Source organism: Populus euphratica, unplaced genomic scaffold, assembly GCF_000495115.2.
Source record: "Populus euphratica unplaced genomic scaffold, PopEup_1.0 scaffold96.1, whole genome shotgun sequence".
Lineage (NCBI taxonomy): Eukaryota > Viridiplantae > Streptophyta > Magnoliopsida > Malpighiales > Salicaceae > Populus > Populus euphratica.
Genome location: NW_011499978.1, coordinates 519225 through 538392, shown reverse-complemented (window position 1 = coordinate 538392; position 19168 = coordinate 519225). Strand labels below are relative to the sequence as shown.

The window sequence follows — 19168 nt, the reverse complement described above, 5'->3', positions numbered from 1 at the left end:
TCTACTACTACTTCTAATACTATTGCTGTTATTACTATTATTGTTGTTGTGTTGTTGTTGTTATTGTTGTTGTATTACTGTTATTTATAATTTGTACAATTAACCTCCTCGTGGTTCGACCCCGGTCTTGCCGGGTTATTTATTACTTCGACACTCCTGCACGTGGGAGAAGACATCAATTTTTTAGTCGTATCAGTAAGGGATAAAATAAAATTAAGAGTGGAAACTCCTTTCCAAATACTAAATGATGGAATGGTGGTGATAGAAATGTGAATGTATCTTCCTAGAGATAAAGTGTTGAAGAAAGAAGTGTTAAAAAAGGCTCATAAGTCTAGATTTACTGTACATTCAGGAAGCATTAAGATGTACAGGAATTTGAAAGAATTTTATTATTGGCTAAAAATAAATAAATAGATTGTCGAGTATGTGACTAGATGTAGGGCAATATATATATATATATATATATTCCTTCATTTTTGTTATGAAAATTTCGACTAAGGGAGAGTTTTTTGGGTGATTAAGTTGTTGAATTAATGATAAACAAATTATGTTCAGTTATGCTTGATTAATTAGTGATTGAAGAATGGGTAATTTAAAAAAAAAGATTAAAAAAAGAAAGAAAGAGGGGGATAAAGAGTGGTTTTCACCTTAAGCAATTAATCCCTTGTTATTTTATAAGTAAATATGATCTTATTATGTTTATTAGTGAAATTTCATACATGAATGCTTAATTGTTATTATGTGTGATTATGAAACTCTTAGATTAATAGAAATGATTGGTGTAATTTGTGAAGTTATGCTAGAACATTGTTTACTAGCATGAAAAATAAATGAGTTAAAGTTAATAAAGTGAGAAGTTGAAGAATTAACATATCACCCTTTTTACTTGAATTTTCAGAAAGGGTAAAGAATTTGGAGGGTGGGTTGAATTGATGTAATTGAAGATTTTTCATTACTTAAATGAATGAATTAAGTTTGGGTGATGGATTAACATTTAGAGTGAAAGAGAATTTATCCTCCTTTTAGAAAGGTGAATTTAGTTATGGAATATATATTGATTTATATATATTGATTTAAATGAAATTAATTATGAGTAAAAATAATTTAATAAGATTATGTGATGGATCAATAAATTATATCTTAAAGGAATTGTGAAAATGAAATCAAACTTCCTCTTAGGTAAGGAAATTTGGGCCAAATGATCTATGAAAGAAATAAAACTTTGAACTTGAAGAAATTAATGAATTGTATTTAAATAGTGGAACATAACAGAAATGATGTGTTGAATTAGATATAAAGGATTTAAATTTTCTTTAATTGTTAGGAAAGTTTTATAATAATATAAGATTCCTTTATAATTGTAGTGAAGTGTTGAAAGCATGAGATCTTTTAAATGAAGTAGGAAATGTTAAAGGGTTCAAACAATAATGAGAAGCTACTAGTCGAGCATCATCAGCAGGTAGGTGTTTGAAACCTTGAATCTTTGTAGAGAAATTAATTGAAAGCATGTATTAATTTTAATTAGAAATTTTACAATTATATATTTTGTTATCAATAGATGAACCAATGCTTAGTAATTAGATGGATAAACTAGTATCCAACAATTACACGGATGAACTAATACCCGATATTTGAATGAACGAGTTAGCGATTCTAATGAGGGAGTAGAACCCTAATGCAATGGCTAAGATTGAAATTAATTGGATGAATATAGAGATATAAGATATTAATTATTCATCATAAAATATATAGGAGAAATATTGTCATATGGGTATAATGAAATGATGCATTGTATTTATTGATAATTATGTTGATAAAAAGTTAATTTTATTTTTAGGACCCTCACAACAGTAGAGTAAACCCTACTTGAATATATGATACTTTTTGTATATTTTTGTTGATCAATATGTAATTATGAGATTAATGAATGATGTAAAAGAGGTTGCATGAATCCTTTTATTTGTAGAATAAAATTTTTATATATAATTAATATGAATCCTTAAAAATGTTTTTGTGTCAAATTAAGTATTTGCATTCTATCATGTTTGCTCATATAATTAGAAATGAAAAAAATTGTGTTAAATTAAGTATTTGCATTTTATCATGTTTGCTCATATAATTAGAAATGTCAGAATGATAAATGAATAAATAAATAAAAACACCTACCCTAAGTTTTTATATTTTACTGAGAAATTCCTCCAAATAAAATAATGAGGGTGTTTCAATTACTATTCAATTTAAAACTTATAGTTTTATAATACGATGTTTAGCCAAGATGATGATAAAAGGGATCAAATTTGTTTGCTTAAATGGTTAAATACATCATGTAGACTTATGTTAGTTAATGCTAAATGAATAAGAAAGATAATGATTTAAGCTAAACTCATGCATTCCTTTAAGGAAAGAAGTTTAGCCAAATATACTAAGATAAGAAGGTGAATTATAAATTAATCAAATTTAAATTGAAGGAAAGATAAAATAATAATTATGAAATCCCTTTAGATATAAGATAAGAATTGGTTGAAAGTTGAAAATGAGACTTTTGAGATAAGGATTTTGCATTTAAAATATTTCTGATTGTGATGATACAAAAAAGGCTGCGAAAGTAAACTCAAGTAGGTGCTTAATACCTTAATAATATTAATTCTTTTTATTTTTAAAGCATATGGAGATCAATGTTACTTTGGTTGTAGGATGTTATTGAAATCTTAGCAATTGGCTTCCAAATAGGAATGCCAAAATAATTAGCATTCGAGCAAGGTTTTTAAATTGAAAAATATCCATTTAGGGTAATTAGAATTATTCGAGTAAGGTTTTTAAATTAAAAAATATCCATTTAGGGTAATTAGAATTATTGGCTTCCAAATAGAAACACCATAATAATTAGTATTAAGTAAGGTTGCTAGATTGACTGATATCCATTTGGAATAATCAAAATTATTTTCTTTCAAATGAAAATGCTAGAATAATTGGCATCCAAGTAAGGTTGTTGGATTGATTGGTATCATTTGGGATAACTAGAATTATTGGCTTCCAAATAGAAATATCAGAATAATTGGCATCCAAAAAAGGTTACCGGATTGATTAGTATTCAGTTGCAATTACCAGAATTATTGGATTCCAAATAAAAATGCAAGAATAATTAGCATTCAAGTAAGCTTGTTGGATTACTGGTATTTAATTGGGATTATTAGTAGTATTGATTCCCATATTGATAAATTATAAGAAGTTTGTTGAACTTTAAAGATAAACAATTGAGTGTTTCCAAATTAATTAGTATTCTTGATGAATAACTGGATATGGAATTGGATACTCAAGTTACCAAGTCATTCGAGAAGGATGACCAAGAAGATTGAAGAAGAAAAGGAATATGAAAAATATTTCAGTCCATTTTTTGGATGATTTAAATAAAAGGAACAAAGTATAATTGGAAATGAACTCCATAAAAAGTATTTCAAACAATATAAATCCACATTGAAGATTAATATATTGTCATGTTAATTCTTGTTACAGCTTTTTCACAAAGACATCAAGAATAAACTTTTGTTATTACTTCCTTATATTAATTAATAAGAAAGACACATACATTATTTCGTAACTAAAGGTAATGAATTGTGATATTTTAACTATTTCTTTTGGTATGTAAATTGAATTACATGAACTTTAATGTCTTACTAGAGAATAACTTGTATTTTAAATAGAATTTGTGTTCATCTTATACTAATTTTTTTATTCAAGTTTTACACTATTTTAATAATATAATATACATCGTATCCCAACTTTAGGTTTCTTCTAAAATCATCATTTTCCTTTAAAAAATGAAAAATAAAATAAAACAATAACAATAATAATAAGTAAAAAAGTAAAACAAATAAAACAAATAAAAAAATAAAAAAGGACTAGCAACTTGATTGGCAAAGACAAGTTGAAGAGGGATTTAAGTATAAAATTAGAAGCTTAATTGCACCCTTAAAGGACCTAAATGTGAAGAACGTTGCAGATTTAAGGTTAACTTGAGCGAATATCGAACAAATTTGCATAAAAATAAAATCTGAAAATTTAATTAGGTTTTTAATAGGCTAATTTGATTTAATTAAGTTTAAAAATTAATTTAGGAGAAAATTAAAAGAATTAATTAAGTGCAAGAACTTAATTAGACTTTTAATGGATTAAATTAATTTTATTAAGGAATTATTTGGTGAAAAATTAAATTTGAAAGCCTAATTTGAACTTAATTGAGAATATTAGAATTTTAGAGGACCATATTTAATTTTTACAAACCAAATCGGACTAAACCAAAGGCAAAATTGTAAGAATGTAAAAGTTTATAGATCAATTAAGAGCAAAATTAAAGAAATTTAAGACAAAGAATCTCTCTGTAAAAGGCACGCATTTTTGGGGACCAAATTCGGCTTTAAATAAGGGTTAAATTAAAAAAATTAGAAGTTTAAAGGTTGATCGAGGACAAGATTAAAAATATCCAAGACCTAGGACTAAGTTAAAAAATGAGCTAAAATCATGGGGTCCCTTTGAAACTTTACAAGGGTAAAATTGAATTGATTAGTAAAATTAGACTCAATTAAGGGTTTAATTAAATAAATTTAAAAAATTAAAAAGGAAATTAAAAAGAAAAATTAAAAATCTAATTAATCTAGGGGTATCAAAACAACACCTTTCATTTAAATAAAATGGTTTATTTTGACCAAAACAGTTTGTTTTGGTTCCTATTTCGTTTAGTTCTGAACAAAATAATAATAATAATAATAATAATAATAATAATAATAAAAGGGTCAGACTTATCGAAATGACACCGTTCTAATTAAATAAAATGGTTCATTTTGACCAAAATAATTTGTTTTGGTTCCAATTTTGTTTAGTCTTGGATTTAAAAAAAAAAAAAAAAGGCTAGACGACTCATTATTTAACTGTTATTGATATTCTTCTCCCAATGAGCCCAAAGAAGACCTAGTTTTCTTGTTACAGGCTAGACGACTCGTTATTTAGCTGTTATTGATATTCTTCTCCCAAGGCGCCCAAAGAAGACCTAGTTTTCTTGTTACCTTCCAAGCCTAAAATCCCCCTCATCTCTCCTCCATTTTAAACAAGAAACATACCTCTTTCAAGCCTTGATAATGTACTCCTATCCAAATAAAACAAAGGCTTTTTTGTAACCATGAAGGTGCTGTTATAAGAGGCCTAAACTCTCACCCTAACCAGATATGCTTGCTAGAAACCACCAAAAAAAAACTAGTTAGTGTACTTCTCTTATCAGCTCTCAAACACTATACGATGATCCTTAACCTTGATGGATGGCTAGGATTCAATATTTGATATCAAATGGTGAGGTTTATTCAACTCAAAGCCTCTAGATGATCTCTATTGCCATTTAAAAAGCCATGCCAAAGGCCATGAAAAAGAGGGAAACCAAGAAAGTACACACTTTTACACTGCTAAACCTGAAAATCTTTAACCAAAACATTAGCCAATCAAGGAAAACAACAAAAAAACCTTAAATAAACCACCCTTACAGGGTCAAAGTTGATTCAGAAATCCCTAGCCAAGAATCAATTTTTTTGGACAAGGTATTTCTTAAACTTTGATGAGGGGGTGCAGCTCAATGAGCACACCCCTTCCCCTTTTATTTAATTTTTTCTTTAATTTGTTAGTCAAATGTTTGTTTAAGCTTTATTTGAAGTTATTTGCTAGTTTAAAATCCATGATTTTTTTAAAAGTTTAAGCATGTTATAGAGATAGTTTATATATGCTCAAGTTCTGTTAGATTGCATTGTTTAATTTGTTTAAATGTAATAATTATATGTTATATGATAATGTTTAATGTTGTTTTACATACTTTGATGTTTAGTTAGTCACTTTTAAAGTTATCGCAAGGTATGTTAAGTATTGATGTTGATATGGATTAAGCTATTTAGGGTAGTTTGTTGAGTTAATATAAGTTTTAAGCATGTTAATTGAACTTCAGGATAATGAAAATAATCAGTGGAACAATATTTATACATAAGGAGATGCAATTTTTTATTGTTGTCATTATTGACTTTACTTATTGTTTTGCTACTGATTTTTTGTTTCTTGTTATTTTGAATGGGTTAAACAAATTATTGTGAGCATGGTAGGGTAGAGTTGTAATGCCTAGGTTGCTTTTTTGGATTTTGTATATTTTTTAGGTTTTAGGTTGATTCTAGGTTTCTGGGTTTTATGTTTATCCATTGAATATTCCTTTAGGTCTATGATTTTCATGTTTTTTTGGTTAATTATTGTTTCATGAACATGAATATAAGCTTGTTAATCGATAATATAAGGTCTAAATGGCTTAAAAACACTAAAATCTTAGCATTTTATCTTCAATGCTTCGTTTTGTATTTGTTATAAAATCAAATCATCATGAAATTAAGTTGTTTGTTGTGTTAATCCAACCTCTAAATTCTTGTTTGAATGTCGTTCTTAAACACCTTTATACCTCCAATTTAATGTGATCTAGCCTGGTTTTGAATATACGATTTTTAAGTTCTTCATCTTTTTCATCGTGTTCATCATCGATTTCTAGTAAAACCCTTAGAAATTTTTATTTTTTTAGGGTTGTGTTTTTAGGTTCAGGTAATGGGCAAGGAAGCCCATCCTGAGTGGTTAGGATAAGTCAATTCTAAGTTATGTTTCTTGGTGTAAGTCTCAGGTTAGGAAGTCTAGCCTATGTGGTTGGGCTAAGCCTATTCCTGAAATAAGAGTATGTTTGACTAGTTAAAATTTTATCAAATAGAAAAATATCTTTTGTATTCTTAAGAAATGTTATCAAATACAACCTTAGGACAATTTCTTTGCCTCTAAATATTTAGTTAAGGATGTGTTTGACAAACATGCTCTACTGATTTTCTAGCAATATCTTTTATATTCTTAAGAAATGTTATCAAATACAACCTTAGTACAATTTCTTTGCCTCTAAATATTTAGTTAAGGATGTGTTTGACAAACATGCTTTACTGATTTTCTAGCAATGTTTGTTTTTTTTTTATTTTCTATATTTTTTTCAAACAAGCTCTAAATAATTTCTAAAAATTATAAGGATTAACTGGATATGGATAGTTCCAATAGGATTTCTTTCTTGAACAATAATTTATTTTTTAATTTATTTCATTTATTCCATGATCGAAACCGGGGGTACACATTTCACCACAATTTTGAATCAGAAGAGAGATTTCAAGAAATGGCGGATTTATTCACTCCATTAATAACTGATCTAGTGTATCATAGTTCTTTTTTATGAATACGAACAAATTCTAAAAGTTTTTCATATATATGTTATTAAAAAACAAATAAAATTTATTTTTATCATGTTTTCAAAAATATAAAAATGAGTATCATAGTTGGTTTATGATTATCTATTAAAAAATAGTTTATTATTTATTAGAATTTGATCAAAATTTCAAAAATACCATAAAAATCATTTTTTTAATTAACATTTGGGGTATGAATTTTACAATGTAATGCATACTCCTAATATTAAATTAAATTAATTAATAACAATAAGTATTAGAAACTAGTTGTAGACTTTGTTATTTAGGGGTAAAAGATTGTGTTGTAAAGTATATTTTCATATATTAAAGATAAAAAATAGAAATAGGTGCGATGTGAAATTTTGGACTCTAGAATTGCTAGGATTTAGCCTAGTAAGACATAAAGTTTCTCACAAAGGGATATCTGTCCTGATCCTTAGATAAACCAATGAATAAAAACATGACTTAGAAAAATAATCAATCAACAATATAACTTACTATAGGTAGGGTGCATGCACAACTAGATTCTTTATCAAGATTTTTGCAAACCATATAGTTTTTAATGACCATAATATTAGATGATGATTCCTTCAAAATCATAATTTTATGATTAATTCTAAAACTTTTTCAATCCAAGAAAAAAATTTGTCATTCGATGTCGTGTATGCCACAACAATATATAGATTATGTTAGCATGAAATGGTGAATATTATTGAGAAATTAATGATACAAGATTTCATAGGATTACAGATTGATTAATTGGATTGATGAATGAGATCTAATTGACTAAACTAAACTAATGAGGAATTTATTAATTAGATTATTGAACCATCTAGTATAACTCAATATAAATATTAAACCTAAAAACCTTTTTTTTTTAGGGGAAAAAAACAGTGATTAACATTTATTTATTGAATTTGTTATAGCTTAATCTTTGAAATTTATTAATTAGATTATTGAATATATCTCTGTAACATAAAAATAATTAAATATTATTTTCACCCATTAAATTTTTTTTAAAAAAAATCATTTTTTCCTCGTCAAATCTTCTTGATTTATCTAGTTTGTTTTCTTTTTATTTAAAAAGAATAATAAGATAAATTGGGAAACAACATTCATAAAAACCAAGTCATGAATGGTATGAACATAAAGGTTAAATATATAATTTTTGAAACTATAAAGACTAATTAATTTATTTTATGAAACTTTAAGTTTATCATTTGATATCATGTATACCATGATAATATATAAATTATGTTAGCATGAAATGGTGAATATTATTAAGATATTGATGATATGAGATTTCTTATTAATTGGATTAATGAATAAGATGTAATTAAGTAGATAACATTGATTTTGATATCTGAAATTGTTATATATTAAGGAAAAGATTTCGTTAGGATTGCAAACAAAAACAAATCCTGTAATTTTTTTCAATCGCGATTGAATATGTTGCCAAAAATTAATATAAAAATTAGGATTGTTTCACGAGACGGAGTGAAAACTTGTGCACATGGAACAAGATAGGAATCGTACTCAAGATCCACATACTCCATCAATAAAGATAAATTATTATACCGGCAATCAATGAAGATGGACTGAGGCTCATAAAAAGTGTTGACGATAAAAACAATACTAGTAGTTGTCTAGGGGATCAGATTTGAGCTTAACTGGTTTTATTTTGATTGGAAAATGATGGACCAGGGTTATCAGTTTGAATTTAGATGGATTAGAGATTGTTTGTTCGTATTTTGTGATGGTTTGTAAAGGGCTGTTATGCATTAGGGTTTGTGATTGAAAGGTTTCTAGGAGCTGTTGGTGTTGGTTCTTAGATTGATTTGCTGGTATGTTATTAGAAGAGATGATTGAAAAGGAAGAGCAAAGATTCTTGATGGTGGAAAAAGATAAGAAAATGATGGAAGGTTTTATTAATTCAATTAAGGGCTTAATTGAATAATTTTTAATTTTTATAACTGATTTTAACTTCTTGGAACCACCAAAACAATTCTACCATCGAAAAATTAATACTCTTCATATTTCTCTTTCATTAATCCTTCTCTTATTAGCATCTAGTAAGCAACATTAATGGCGTCTCGGCTAGCGGATCAGCATGCACTCAAGTTTTTTTTCTACATATTTCTCCATCTATTTTCTTATTTTATTTGCTTATTGACCAAGAACTGCCTGTGCTTTCTGGTGTTCAATCATTCTGACAGACAACGAATGTTCTTGATTCCTCATTAGTTTACGTTAGTTGTCTTTCTTTGATCATTGTATTCTGATAGATAGTTCAATTACTGTATTATGCCGCTTATTAACGTCATATCCCAAGGGAGATTTTTCTTTTTAATGGAAGAAAAAAAATAAAACCATCAATTCTTGATGATGAAGACAACACAGCGCATGAGACTAGCTCTAAAACCTGCCGGCGTGATGAAACGCAGCCATGGGAACATAGCAATGAGAGATTGTCAAGAACAGAGAGGAGCAGCATGATGAGTTTCCTACGGAGCACATTGTTAACATAGTCACTGCACAGTAATCCTATACGGATTTAGTTTACCAGAACTTCGATGGGTTCACACATCATTGACCTGGTCCATGGATGAATGGGTTGGTGAACTGAAATCCACTGCACAATTTCCATTACTTGCAGAGGACGAGGAAGCAGTAAAGTCATTTTACAAAGCACATCGATGCAGTAAAACTATAAAAGAGTCTTTAGTTTTTATTGAAAATCAATTTCATTTGATAAAAAAAAATTAATAAAATAGCATTACAAAAATGTTTGGAAAACATATTTTGTGATGGATGGTAAAGGGTTGTTTTGCATTAGGGTTTGTGATTAAGGTTTCTAGGAGCTGTTGGTGTTGGTTATTAGATTGATTTGCTGGTATGTCATTAGAAGAGATGATTGAAAAGGAAGAACAAAGATTCTTGATGGTGGAAAAAGATAAGAAAATGATGGAAGGTTTTATTAATTCAATTAAGGGTTTAATTGAATAATTCTTAATTTTTATAACTGATTTTAACTTCTTGGAACCACCAAAACAATTCTACCATCGAAAAATTGATACTCTCCATATTTCTCTTTCATTAATCCTTCTCTTATTAGCATCAAGTAAGCAACATTAATGGCGTCTCGGCTAGCGGATCAGCATGCACTCAAGTTTTTTTTCTACATATTTCTCCATCTATTTTCTTATTTTATTTGCTTATTGACCAAGAACTGCCTGTGCTTTCTGGTGTTCAATCATTCTGACAGACAACGAATGTTCTTGATTCCTCATTAGTTTACGTTAGTTGTCTTTCTTTGATCATTGTATTCTGATAGATAGTTCAATTACTGTATTATGCCACTTATTAACGTCATATCCCAAGGGAGATTTTTCTTTTTAATGGAAGAAAAAAATAAAACCATCAATTCTTGATGATGAAGACAACACAGCGCATGAGACTAGCTCCAAAACCTGTCGGCGTGATGAAACGCAGCCATGGGAACATAGAAATGAGAGATTGTCAAGAACAGAGGGGAGCAGCGTGATGAGTTTCCTATGGAGCGTATTGTTAACATAGTCACAGCACAGTAATCCTATACGGACTAAGTTTACCAGAACTTCCATGGATTCACACATCATTGACCTGGTCCATGGATGAATGGGTTGGTGAACTGAAATCCACTGCACAATTTCCATTACTTGCAGAGGACGAGGAAGCAGTAAAGTCATTTTACAAAGCACATAGAAGCAGTAAAACTATAAAAGAGTCTTTAGTTTTTATTGAAAATCAATTTCAGTTAATAAAAAAAAAAAAAAATAGCATTACAAAAATGTTTGGAAAACAGGTGAAACCATTAAGGCCGCACTGGCATTCCTAAACAGGTGCTCAGACACCGGCAACTAAAAATAAGCACACCGGAAAGAATGTGCAGCTAAAATTAACAGTGACGAGTCGACTTATTTTCTTCACTATTGATCTCGCAGTACTTTTCCATCTATCTCCTCCCCTGTACATGCATCAAATCTTAATAATTTTACACTTCCACGTAAGAAGGCGACATCATAGCCTACGACCTCTAGCTTCAAAAGCAATGCATAACTTGCATTCAGCATGAGCATGTTTAGGCACTTAGTGACATGGAGATGATTGAAGAAAGCTTGAATTTGCGGACTTTAGCGGAGTTCTCTGCCCGAAACAGAACCTCTGTACTTGATCTTACGGTTTCTTCCTTCCACTCAGAAGCTGAAGCCCCTTCACTTCGATAATCACGGCCAGAGTACAAAACCTGGAGCTTTGAACTGGCTGCAGGTGTTCATTGAGTTTTGAACAGATAAGTGGAAAGGCAAAACCAAGCAAAAGAGCATAGGTTGTCAGAATGCGTGCTTGTTCGACATAAAAATTAAAAATGCATTATAGAGCTTTGGTTACTATAATAGGGATGAGCTTAACTATACAGAGGAAGTACAAAAAAGGACAGTTAAACAAAAACATTGTTTTGGTGGGGTGTGAGTGTTAAGCAAGTAAATAAAAACAATCTCCTACCGTAACTTCCAAACCTTATATAAAAGCTTTTTCGTTCTATAATCATCATGAAATTTTGACCTGATAAAAAACAAGGCCTTCAAAATCATATTTGATCCAACAATTTATGTTTGATTTACCAAACTACATCTTGAAGTTTTCTTAAACTCCTCAAAACCTAAAATTCTTAATCATTAATGAATTAATACAATAAAAATTACTATGTCAAGAATATTAAAGAGATTTCCCCATGATAGTCCCCCTCTACATAAAAAAAACTCGCCCTTTGAACTATTCCACTCCAAAAGAACAAATACTTCAAATACAGCATTATAACCAACATATTCATAAAATAACAAAATTTAATTTATGATACATTCATGCTAAGAAAAAAAATCCATATTTAAGTATATTTTTCGTTCCTATAAAATCAACTTGGTTCCTTCACACATTCTGTTTCTTCAAACTCCACCTCATCATCATCTATGACTTTTAATACTACAACCTTTGTATATAAAGAAACTTCAAGAATCTTTCATAATATATTTAGAAGAATTGCCGGAAATTACCATATCTTTCATGTCCTTGTCTGCAATATCTTCAAAATCACTACAAGATACTAATTTCTTAGCTTTCTAGATTTCTTTTTCACCATTGGTTGATGAAACAATGACAAGTAGAGTAGTAGCTGCAGTGGTGTTGTTTTTATCAAAGTGGTGATGTTGAAAATGACTGCTTTGAAGAAACGACACTTCCTCCATATTTTTCTTCCTTTCTATTCGAGAAGGCTGAACAAAAAGCAAATAATAACAATCTATTTGCTTATCTACCCAATATAAAATGTCTTCATAATTATTTTGTACAGACTTCAAAATTAATGATTGTCTCAAATCTTTCCATAATGGAGTTAAAGGTTTACCAGTGCAAGCTCTATATCCTAGCACCACAAGAAATTTTGTAAGTGACAAGCCATACATTTTTATAACAAGGAATCTTATTGAAATAAAAATGTTCAGCTCCTTTTCATAATCCCTGTTTGTGTTACCTATTAACCAAGCTGGACCTCTTATGGTTTGCTCTGAATGATCCATTATATGTTCCAGAACTAGTGCAAAACAATCTAGTATATACTTCTAAGCCTTCATAGCACTTAGGAGGGCCTCCACTCCTGCACCATAAAGTGGGTTGCTACTGTCTTCGTCCATTAAAGAGACCAACATGCTCTGATACCAATTGACATAGCATATAGCATGGATAAAAGCTAGGATTCTCAAGTCCTAAGGTTACAGCCCTAACACTATTGAGGAATTAGAGAAAATCTTTGATTTTTTATAAAACGTTTGAATAATATGAATGTTCTAAAATAAACTAGGCATTTCTATTTATATTTGTTAGATCTAAAATCCATATAGGAAAAGTTTCTCAATTAAAACTAAAATTATTTATAGAAAATTATTCCTAATTAAAACTTGCATAATTAATAGAATCCATCTAGCATTATAATTTCTGAATAGTAAATTACTAATCAAATTGAAAGTCCTAATCTAAATAAATAAATATAGAAAGAAAGAATTCAAATAAAAAAGGTAAATAAAAACAATCTCACACAATAACTTTTGAGCCTTATTTGCAAGCCTTTCTAATCTCCAATCATCATGAAATTTTAACCTAACCTTTAAAATCTTCTGTCAAAATTTCAAATTGATTCAATAGTTGGATTAAAAGTTATGCTTGATTTATATGTCTTGAACTCTTCTTAAACCCCTCAACAACTAAAAAATTTGAGCATTAATGAAATGATGCAATAAACATTATAATGCAAAGAATATTGAAGAAATTTCTGCATATCATTGCCTTTTGGATCATATATCTTAGATAGTGCTAGGTTTTATACAAAAAAGAGAAGTTAGTATTTTCCATTATATCTTTGTTGATTTTATGCTCTATGAAAATAAATGCAGATCTGATGCAAACCACTAAAAATCAACACACTGGCTCTAACTCTAACTCTAATCTAGATAACCTTAAGGTTCTTTTCTTTTCTATCCTGCATCCCATTTTTTCTCGGTTACTACATGCTCCACATTTCATGTTAGCACACATTTCAAAGGATAGAGAAAGGGCAACACACTTTGGCCTAGATCTTCAACCTTCCAATCCGCCTTCCCATCTACTACTATATCATCATACTATATCAAATTCATCTATACTGCACCCAACCTAAGTCTCACTATCACCACAACCCTAACCTTCTACCTTCTACATATGGGGATAGCTACACTGACATGCAATCATCATTTGCTCCAGTTTCATTCTTTTCACTTCAAAAAGCTTCAAAATTTTAAGTTACTAGGAAATCAGGTCACATGAAATTCAAACAATTACATCTAATTGGTTTAATAATGCAAATATTAAGCAACTCTATAGCAGGGTTTCGTTATAAAGTTAAAACATTTACGAAATCCTCTTATTTACAGGTATGCTCAAAGCTAGGCAATATGCTACATGCACTTGGAAGACATGAAAAGGATCCAGTTTGGATGTGGACAAAGAGTGAAGTGCTTTGGAATCAAAAAGTCCATTTTACTACATTACAAGACCTTTTCAAAGTAGTGCTTGTCCTCAACTTTGATTGTAACTAAGGGCAGATGCAGAAGGATGAGAAGTCCAGTCATCAAAGCTATCCATGACCCAAAAGAGAGGTAAGACATCACTCTTCCAGGCAGGAGCAGAATCCCTTGTGAAAGAAGGAGATGCTAAGATACAGGTTCCAATTAGCTTAGCTCAACCATTAATAAGACGTCAAAAGACTTAGAAGTAGAAGGGCTAGGTCTCACTCTATTCAAAAGTGAAGTCACTCAATCGAAAGGATGAGAAGAGAAGAGGGAGATCCACTAGTTTTGTTCATAATAATCTTTTTCCCTGAAAGCCTTCCAAGGGAGGAAGGGTTTGCCTTGTCAATTTAGCACAGGCTAGGAAAAAGGCTCCTAATGACTTGAATTCACTATAAAACGATGAAGAGTTGGCTAAAATAAGCACCAAAGACTTTTCTAGAGATCTCTTCCAAATCAATGGTATCTCTATCAAAATTGTGAGCAAGGAAATAAGGATGCAGAGATAGCTAGGAGGTTTGCCTAAAAGAAGTCACCCTTGAAAAAGTGATTGTATTAGCTCCTTTAGCTATTGTTCTTGAGAAATGATTGGGTCTGGTCCATTCTTCAAAAGAAGTTTTGATCATAGTTATAAAACTAATGCAAGGCCAAGATCACAGGGCAGGAGGGTCAATCTGAGTAGACCCCCTAAAAATCTTTTTTAGAAAAAGAGATCAAAACAATGATGTTTTCAACCAAAAAAAAATCAACAAGTTGAGGGTCAGGCTTTACCCAAGACAATCAGGTCACTTGTTTCATTTTTTCTTTAATCCAAATCAATCCAAGCCCTAGGTCGGCCAAGTCTTAAATATGGACATTTAGGAAATCCTCCTATTTACAGGTATGCTCAAATTTGGACAATATCCTATTTTCTTGATGATACCATAAAACAAGCTATTCATTAGATGTTACGGTTGAGGAGAATCCAGGATTTGCTAATCAACTGAAGAGCCCTGAAAATTAAAGAAAATTTTACATCTAAAAACCCATATTTCTAGCACACTAATCTTAATGCAATTATCTCAGGTTCCTTTTCGAAAACAAAAATCATTAACAATCAATATTGGTTCCATAAAAAGCAAAGTAGAGCAAATGTTGGAGTGATTACCTAGTCCAAACATGCTCGTCTTTTGAATGATCAAACGACTAACTTTCGATCTTTTGATGTTCCTCAAAGCCATGGTATCTGCTTGTTTTCCTTTGAACTCCAGAAATTCTCCTAGGACATATTTATTACCCTTAAGTTCCAGCCTGCATAGAATTGGAAATAGTTGTTTTGTGTCAAGTGTAAATCACAGCTTAGCACAGCAAAATCAAACTAATGAGAATTGAAGTTAGTTTATGGCTTCAACTTGGATGAATGGGAAGGGACCTGTCGAGGTAACTGTACAATAAAAGCATAAAAAAAGACCACCATAAGAACTCAAATTCACCTCCTTTATTAGGGACACAATACAAAGAATCAGCTTCATCACAACAATGTTCCTGGCTCAAGCATCCGTTCAACCAGTGTTCAATAAGCCTAAGAAATCATAGGGTGTGGAATCTAGCAATTTGTGAACCAGTAGAACATTTAGAATGATTACTGTTGAAGACCACCTCTCTTTGTACTTTTCTAGTTCCCTAGTCCCTACTTGACAATCTTGGCCCAGAAAGCATCAAAGAACTTATAACACAAATGATTAAATATTGAAAGCCGGATACTCTTCTTTCCTCTCTTTTTTCACAAGGACCTGGTATGTTTAATGATGTTAATCCAAGCTGCTGGAAATCACTTTTTGACCAAATGCACAACAATGCAGAAAGAATGCACTTGTAACCAGAGAGCAGGAATATAAAAATCTTAGGCACAGAGCAGCAAACCTGTCCCACATAGGAGTTGTGCGGAGAGTGAAGTTGAGTTTCTGATGTATAGATTCCTGCATCTCCTTCTTTCCACCACGAAAGACACCCTTTATCCAACCAGAAAATAGGCCTTTCGGTTCTGGTTTCAGCAGTACCCATTGGTCATAGGTAATAACCTCGGGTGGAAAATAGCCTGAATGGATTGTACTGCAAAGAGATGATTCAGATACAAGAAAACACAAGTATATCCAAATACTAATGAATGAAAAAGTATGACAGAAACAACCTGTTTTAAAATCAACAAGCCCATAATAAGTGGTCCCATTTTTTTCATTGGGTCCAGGTAGAGACCAAGGAGCAGAACAGAAATACAATGTACTAAGTATTTTACACTGGAAGACAAGATTGTAATCTTATGTTGCTACTAACAACAAAAATGGCACTTTAACTCACGCAATCTCAATTTATAAACTCTTCCAGTCCTCTTCAAGTCCACTTAAACCTAAACAAGAGTTCAATCTAGAAATTTATTACTGTAGTTTCTTTATTCAAGAGGACTTTTCAAAAAAGCATAATATTAGAAACATAACCAAATGCACAAACAATTTCATCTGCCTTGCTCCTTATCAGTCAGAAGCGAGAGTGTGCGTGTGTGTGTGCGCACTTCAATTTGGGTATGTACTTCAATCATTTAGTTTTTCATTTTGAGTCAACTAAACTACATAGCTTATAATACATATGTTTTGAACACATACTGCAACTTAGGATTGGGAAGTACAACTTTGCAAGACAAATATCCGTCAGGTAGGGCAACTCCCCTTTGCTCAAGATATGATTCAAGAATTGAAGCTTGCTTTTTAGTCTCCTCCACCTGAGAACAAAGTGATTAATATTCTGATCAAACAGTGGCCAAAAACAAATTCATGTTTTTGCAATGGAGTCAAAAACCCATACTCTGTTATAATACAAGTATCTAGAAACAAATATACAAGATATTATTTTGGAGCAATAGCAGTATCCAAAAATTAGCTTGCCAAGCAACTATAGCAAAGGAACATGAAACTGTAAGCATAGAAATAAATACAATGCCAGTGATTAAAGATGTTGCAGAAGCTAGATCAGCTGGTTGCATTAGATTTTTTTACTATGACAACAAAACTAACAAAAACATAACGATGCTGCTGTGCTGCAACGGTTATGCAATCAATCAAGAAGTTTATCTGCTGATTTTATTGTATTTTTTCTCTTCATTTTAAGACATAGTTAATTGTGTTGTCTGTATAACATTGAATAAAACAACGCTCGTGTCTCATGGGTTTGGCAATAAATACATTAGGGTTGAGTCTAGAGCATAGTTGCTTTCGTAATAGTTCATTGCAAAAGCTTTGGACAGTCACTCATTTTCTATAATGTATTTATTCTTCATCTATTCTTAAATACAATTTCTTGTTCCATTTTTTGTCAGGAAACAAAAAAAGATTGGACTAGGCAGCAATAGTTGGTTTTCTATTCAATCACTCAAAGTCACCAGTGCTTCCAAGAGAATTTATTTCTGTCTATTGGAATCCATAATTCAGGGAGAAAAGGAAGGTAAGCTCTTGTAACTGCATTTTTTATCCCATTTTGGTTAAATGGTTAGATTTTCAAAAGAAGGATCAATCGCCTTCTTAACCCCTCCTGCCGCAAATATCAATGAAGGTTCAATGTTGGGCCTCTTGGGGCAATGGCCTTATTCCTTTTCCCCAACATGAAAGCTATTATAATCATGTATCAGAGTAATTAAGTATCCAAGAAAGAAAGAAAGAAAGAAAAACTTACAGGATCAGGATGACGCTCTGGTTTGTGCCTACCTTCGCCTTCACAAACCCAGCTGCCATCACCACTGATTGATACAAATCCCGAGAAATTCTTGACAGAAATCACCACTGCCTCACTGTAAAGTTAAATCAAAACAATAATTCTTGTTGTCTTCATAACATATTTTATCTTAAAATTTTCATTTACCCTTTGGTGACAAGAACTATATCTATATTTTGCCTTGAACCAGTGTCAGCATCAGGAATTCGGAGCCCTATATAAACCTTCCCTCCATATAGCTTTTCAAGCCTTCAATTCAAAGAAAAAACACAATAAAAATAAAAAAACCAATTAGCTATTGATGGTGATTAATGTTAAGAACAAGAAGAAGAAAAAAACAAGTTTGAAAATTACTATGTGCATATAGATGCAGGTACGTACTTGTTAGCAACGTTGAAAAGTGCATTGGTGTCAGAGGATTGGACCTCTAAAACGTCGTCAGCGTCGGAGAAGAAGCATTTGCACAGCTTGTAAACGATCAGACCACAGACGATCTCTAGCCACATGATGATTCTACGACTCAACCAAGGAGTGTTCGAGTCTCGTAAAAAAGAATTTTCTTATCTTGTAGGGAGAGAAAGAGAAACCTCAAGAGATTTCTTCTCTTCTTTTTCTTTTTCACGATCTTTAAGAAAATTGGTTTGGTCTTTTCCTTAGTTTATTTCCGTTGGTGGGTTTGCGATGCCAAACACACTGAATCGTACGAGGTCAAAAGAAAACAGATCACATCTGAAATTTGAAGTGATGTTTGCTCTCGTTTTTCTTATTTTTTATTTTCGTTTTTTAAATTTAAAAACATGATATGAAAACTTGTTTATTTTTTATAGTATCCTTCAGGGGTGTTGAAAAAACCAGCCAATCAAGAATATCAAAAAAATACAAAGGATAAAAATAGAAACTTAATTAAACCCTAAGACACTTTTTCTCTCTTATGATTACCTAATCACTAGCTTGTTTTGCTGCTCTTAACTTTGATATTGAAGATTCGATCACAAGATCTGTTGTACG

General features: G+C 30.9%; 1 protein-coding gene across 1 annotated transcript; it reads right to left on the bottom strand.

The window, feature by feature from the left end:
• Positions 1 to 11068: 11068 nt before the first annotated feature.
• LOC105139643 (uncharacterized) lies at positions 11069 to 18932 on the bottom strand. The gene is made up of 7 exons (XM_011046160.1): positions 18542 to 18932; positions 18308 to 18409; positions 18122 to 18236; positions 17059 to 17174; positions 16322 to 16510; positions 15567 to 15709; positions 11069 to 11588 (listed from the first exon to the last, which is right to left on the bottom strand). The coding sequence occupies exons 1-7, from the start codon at positions 18664 to 18666 to the stop codon at positions 11407 to 11409; spliced, it is 972 nt and encodes a 323-aa protein (XP_011044462.1). The 5' UTR covers positions 18667 to 18932; the 3' UTR covers positions 11069 to 11406.
• Between the last annotated feature and the right edge of the window lie 236 nt (positions 18933 to 19168).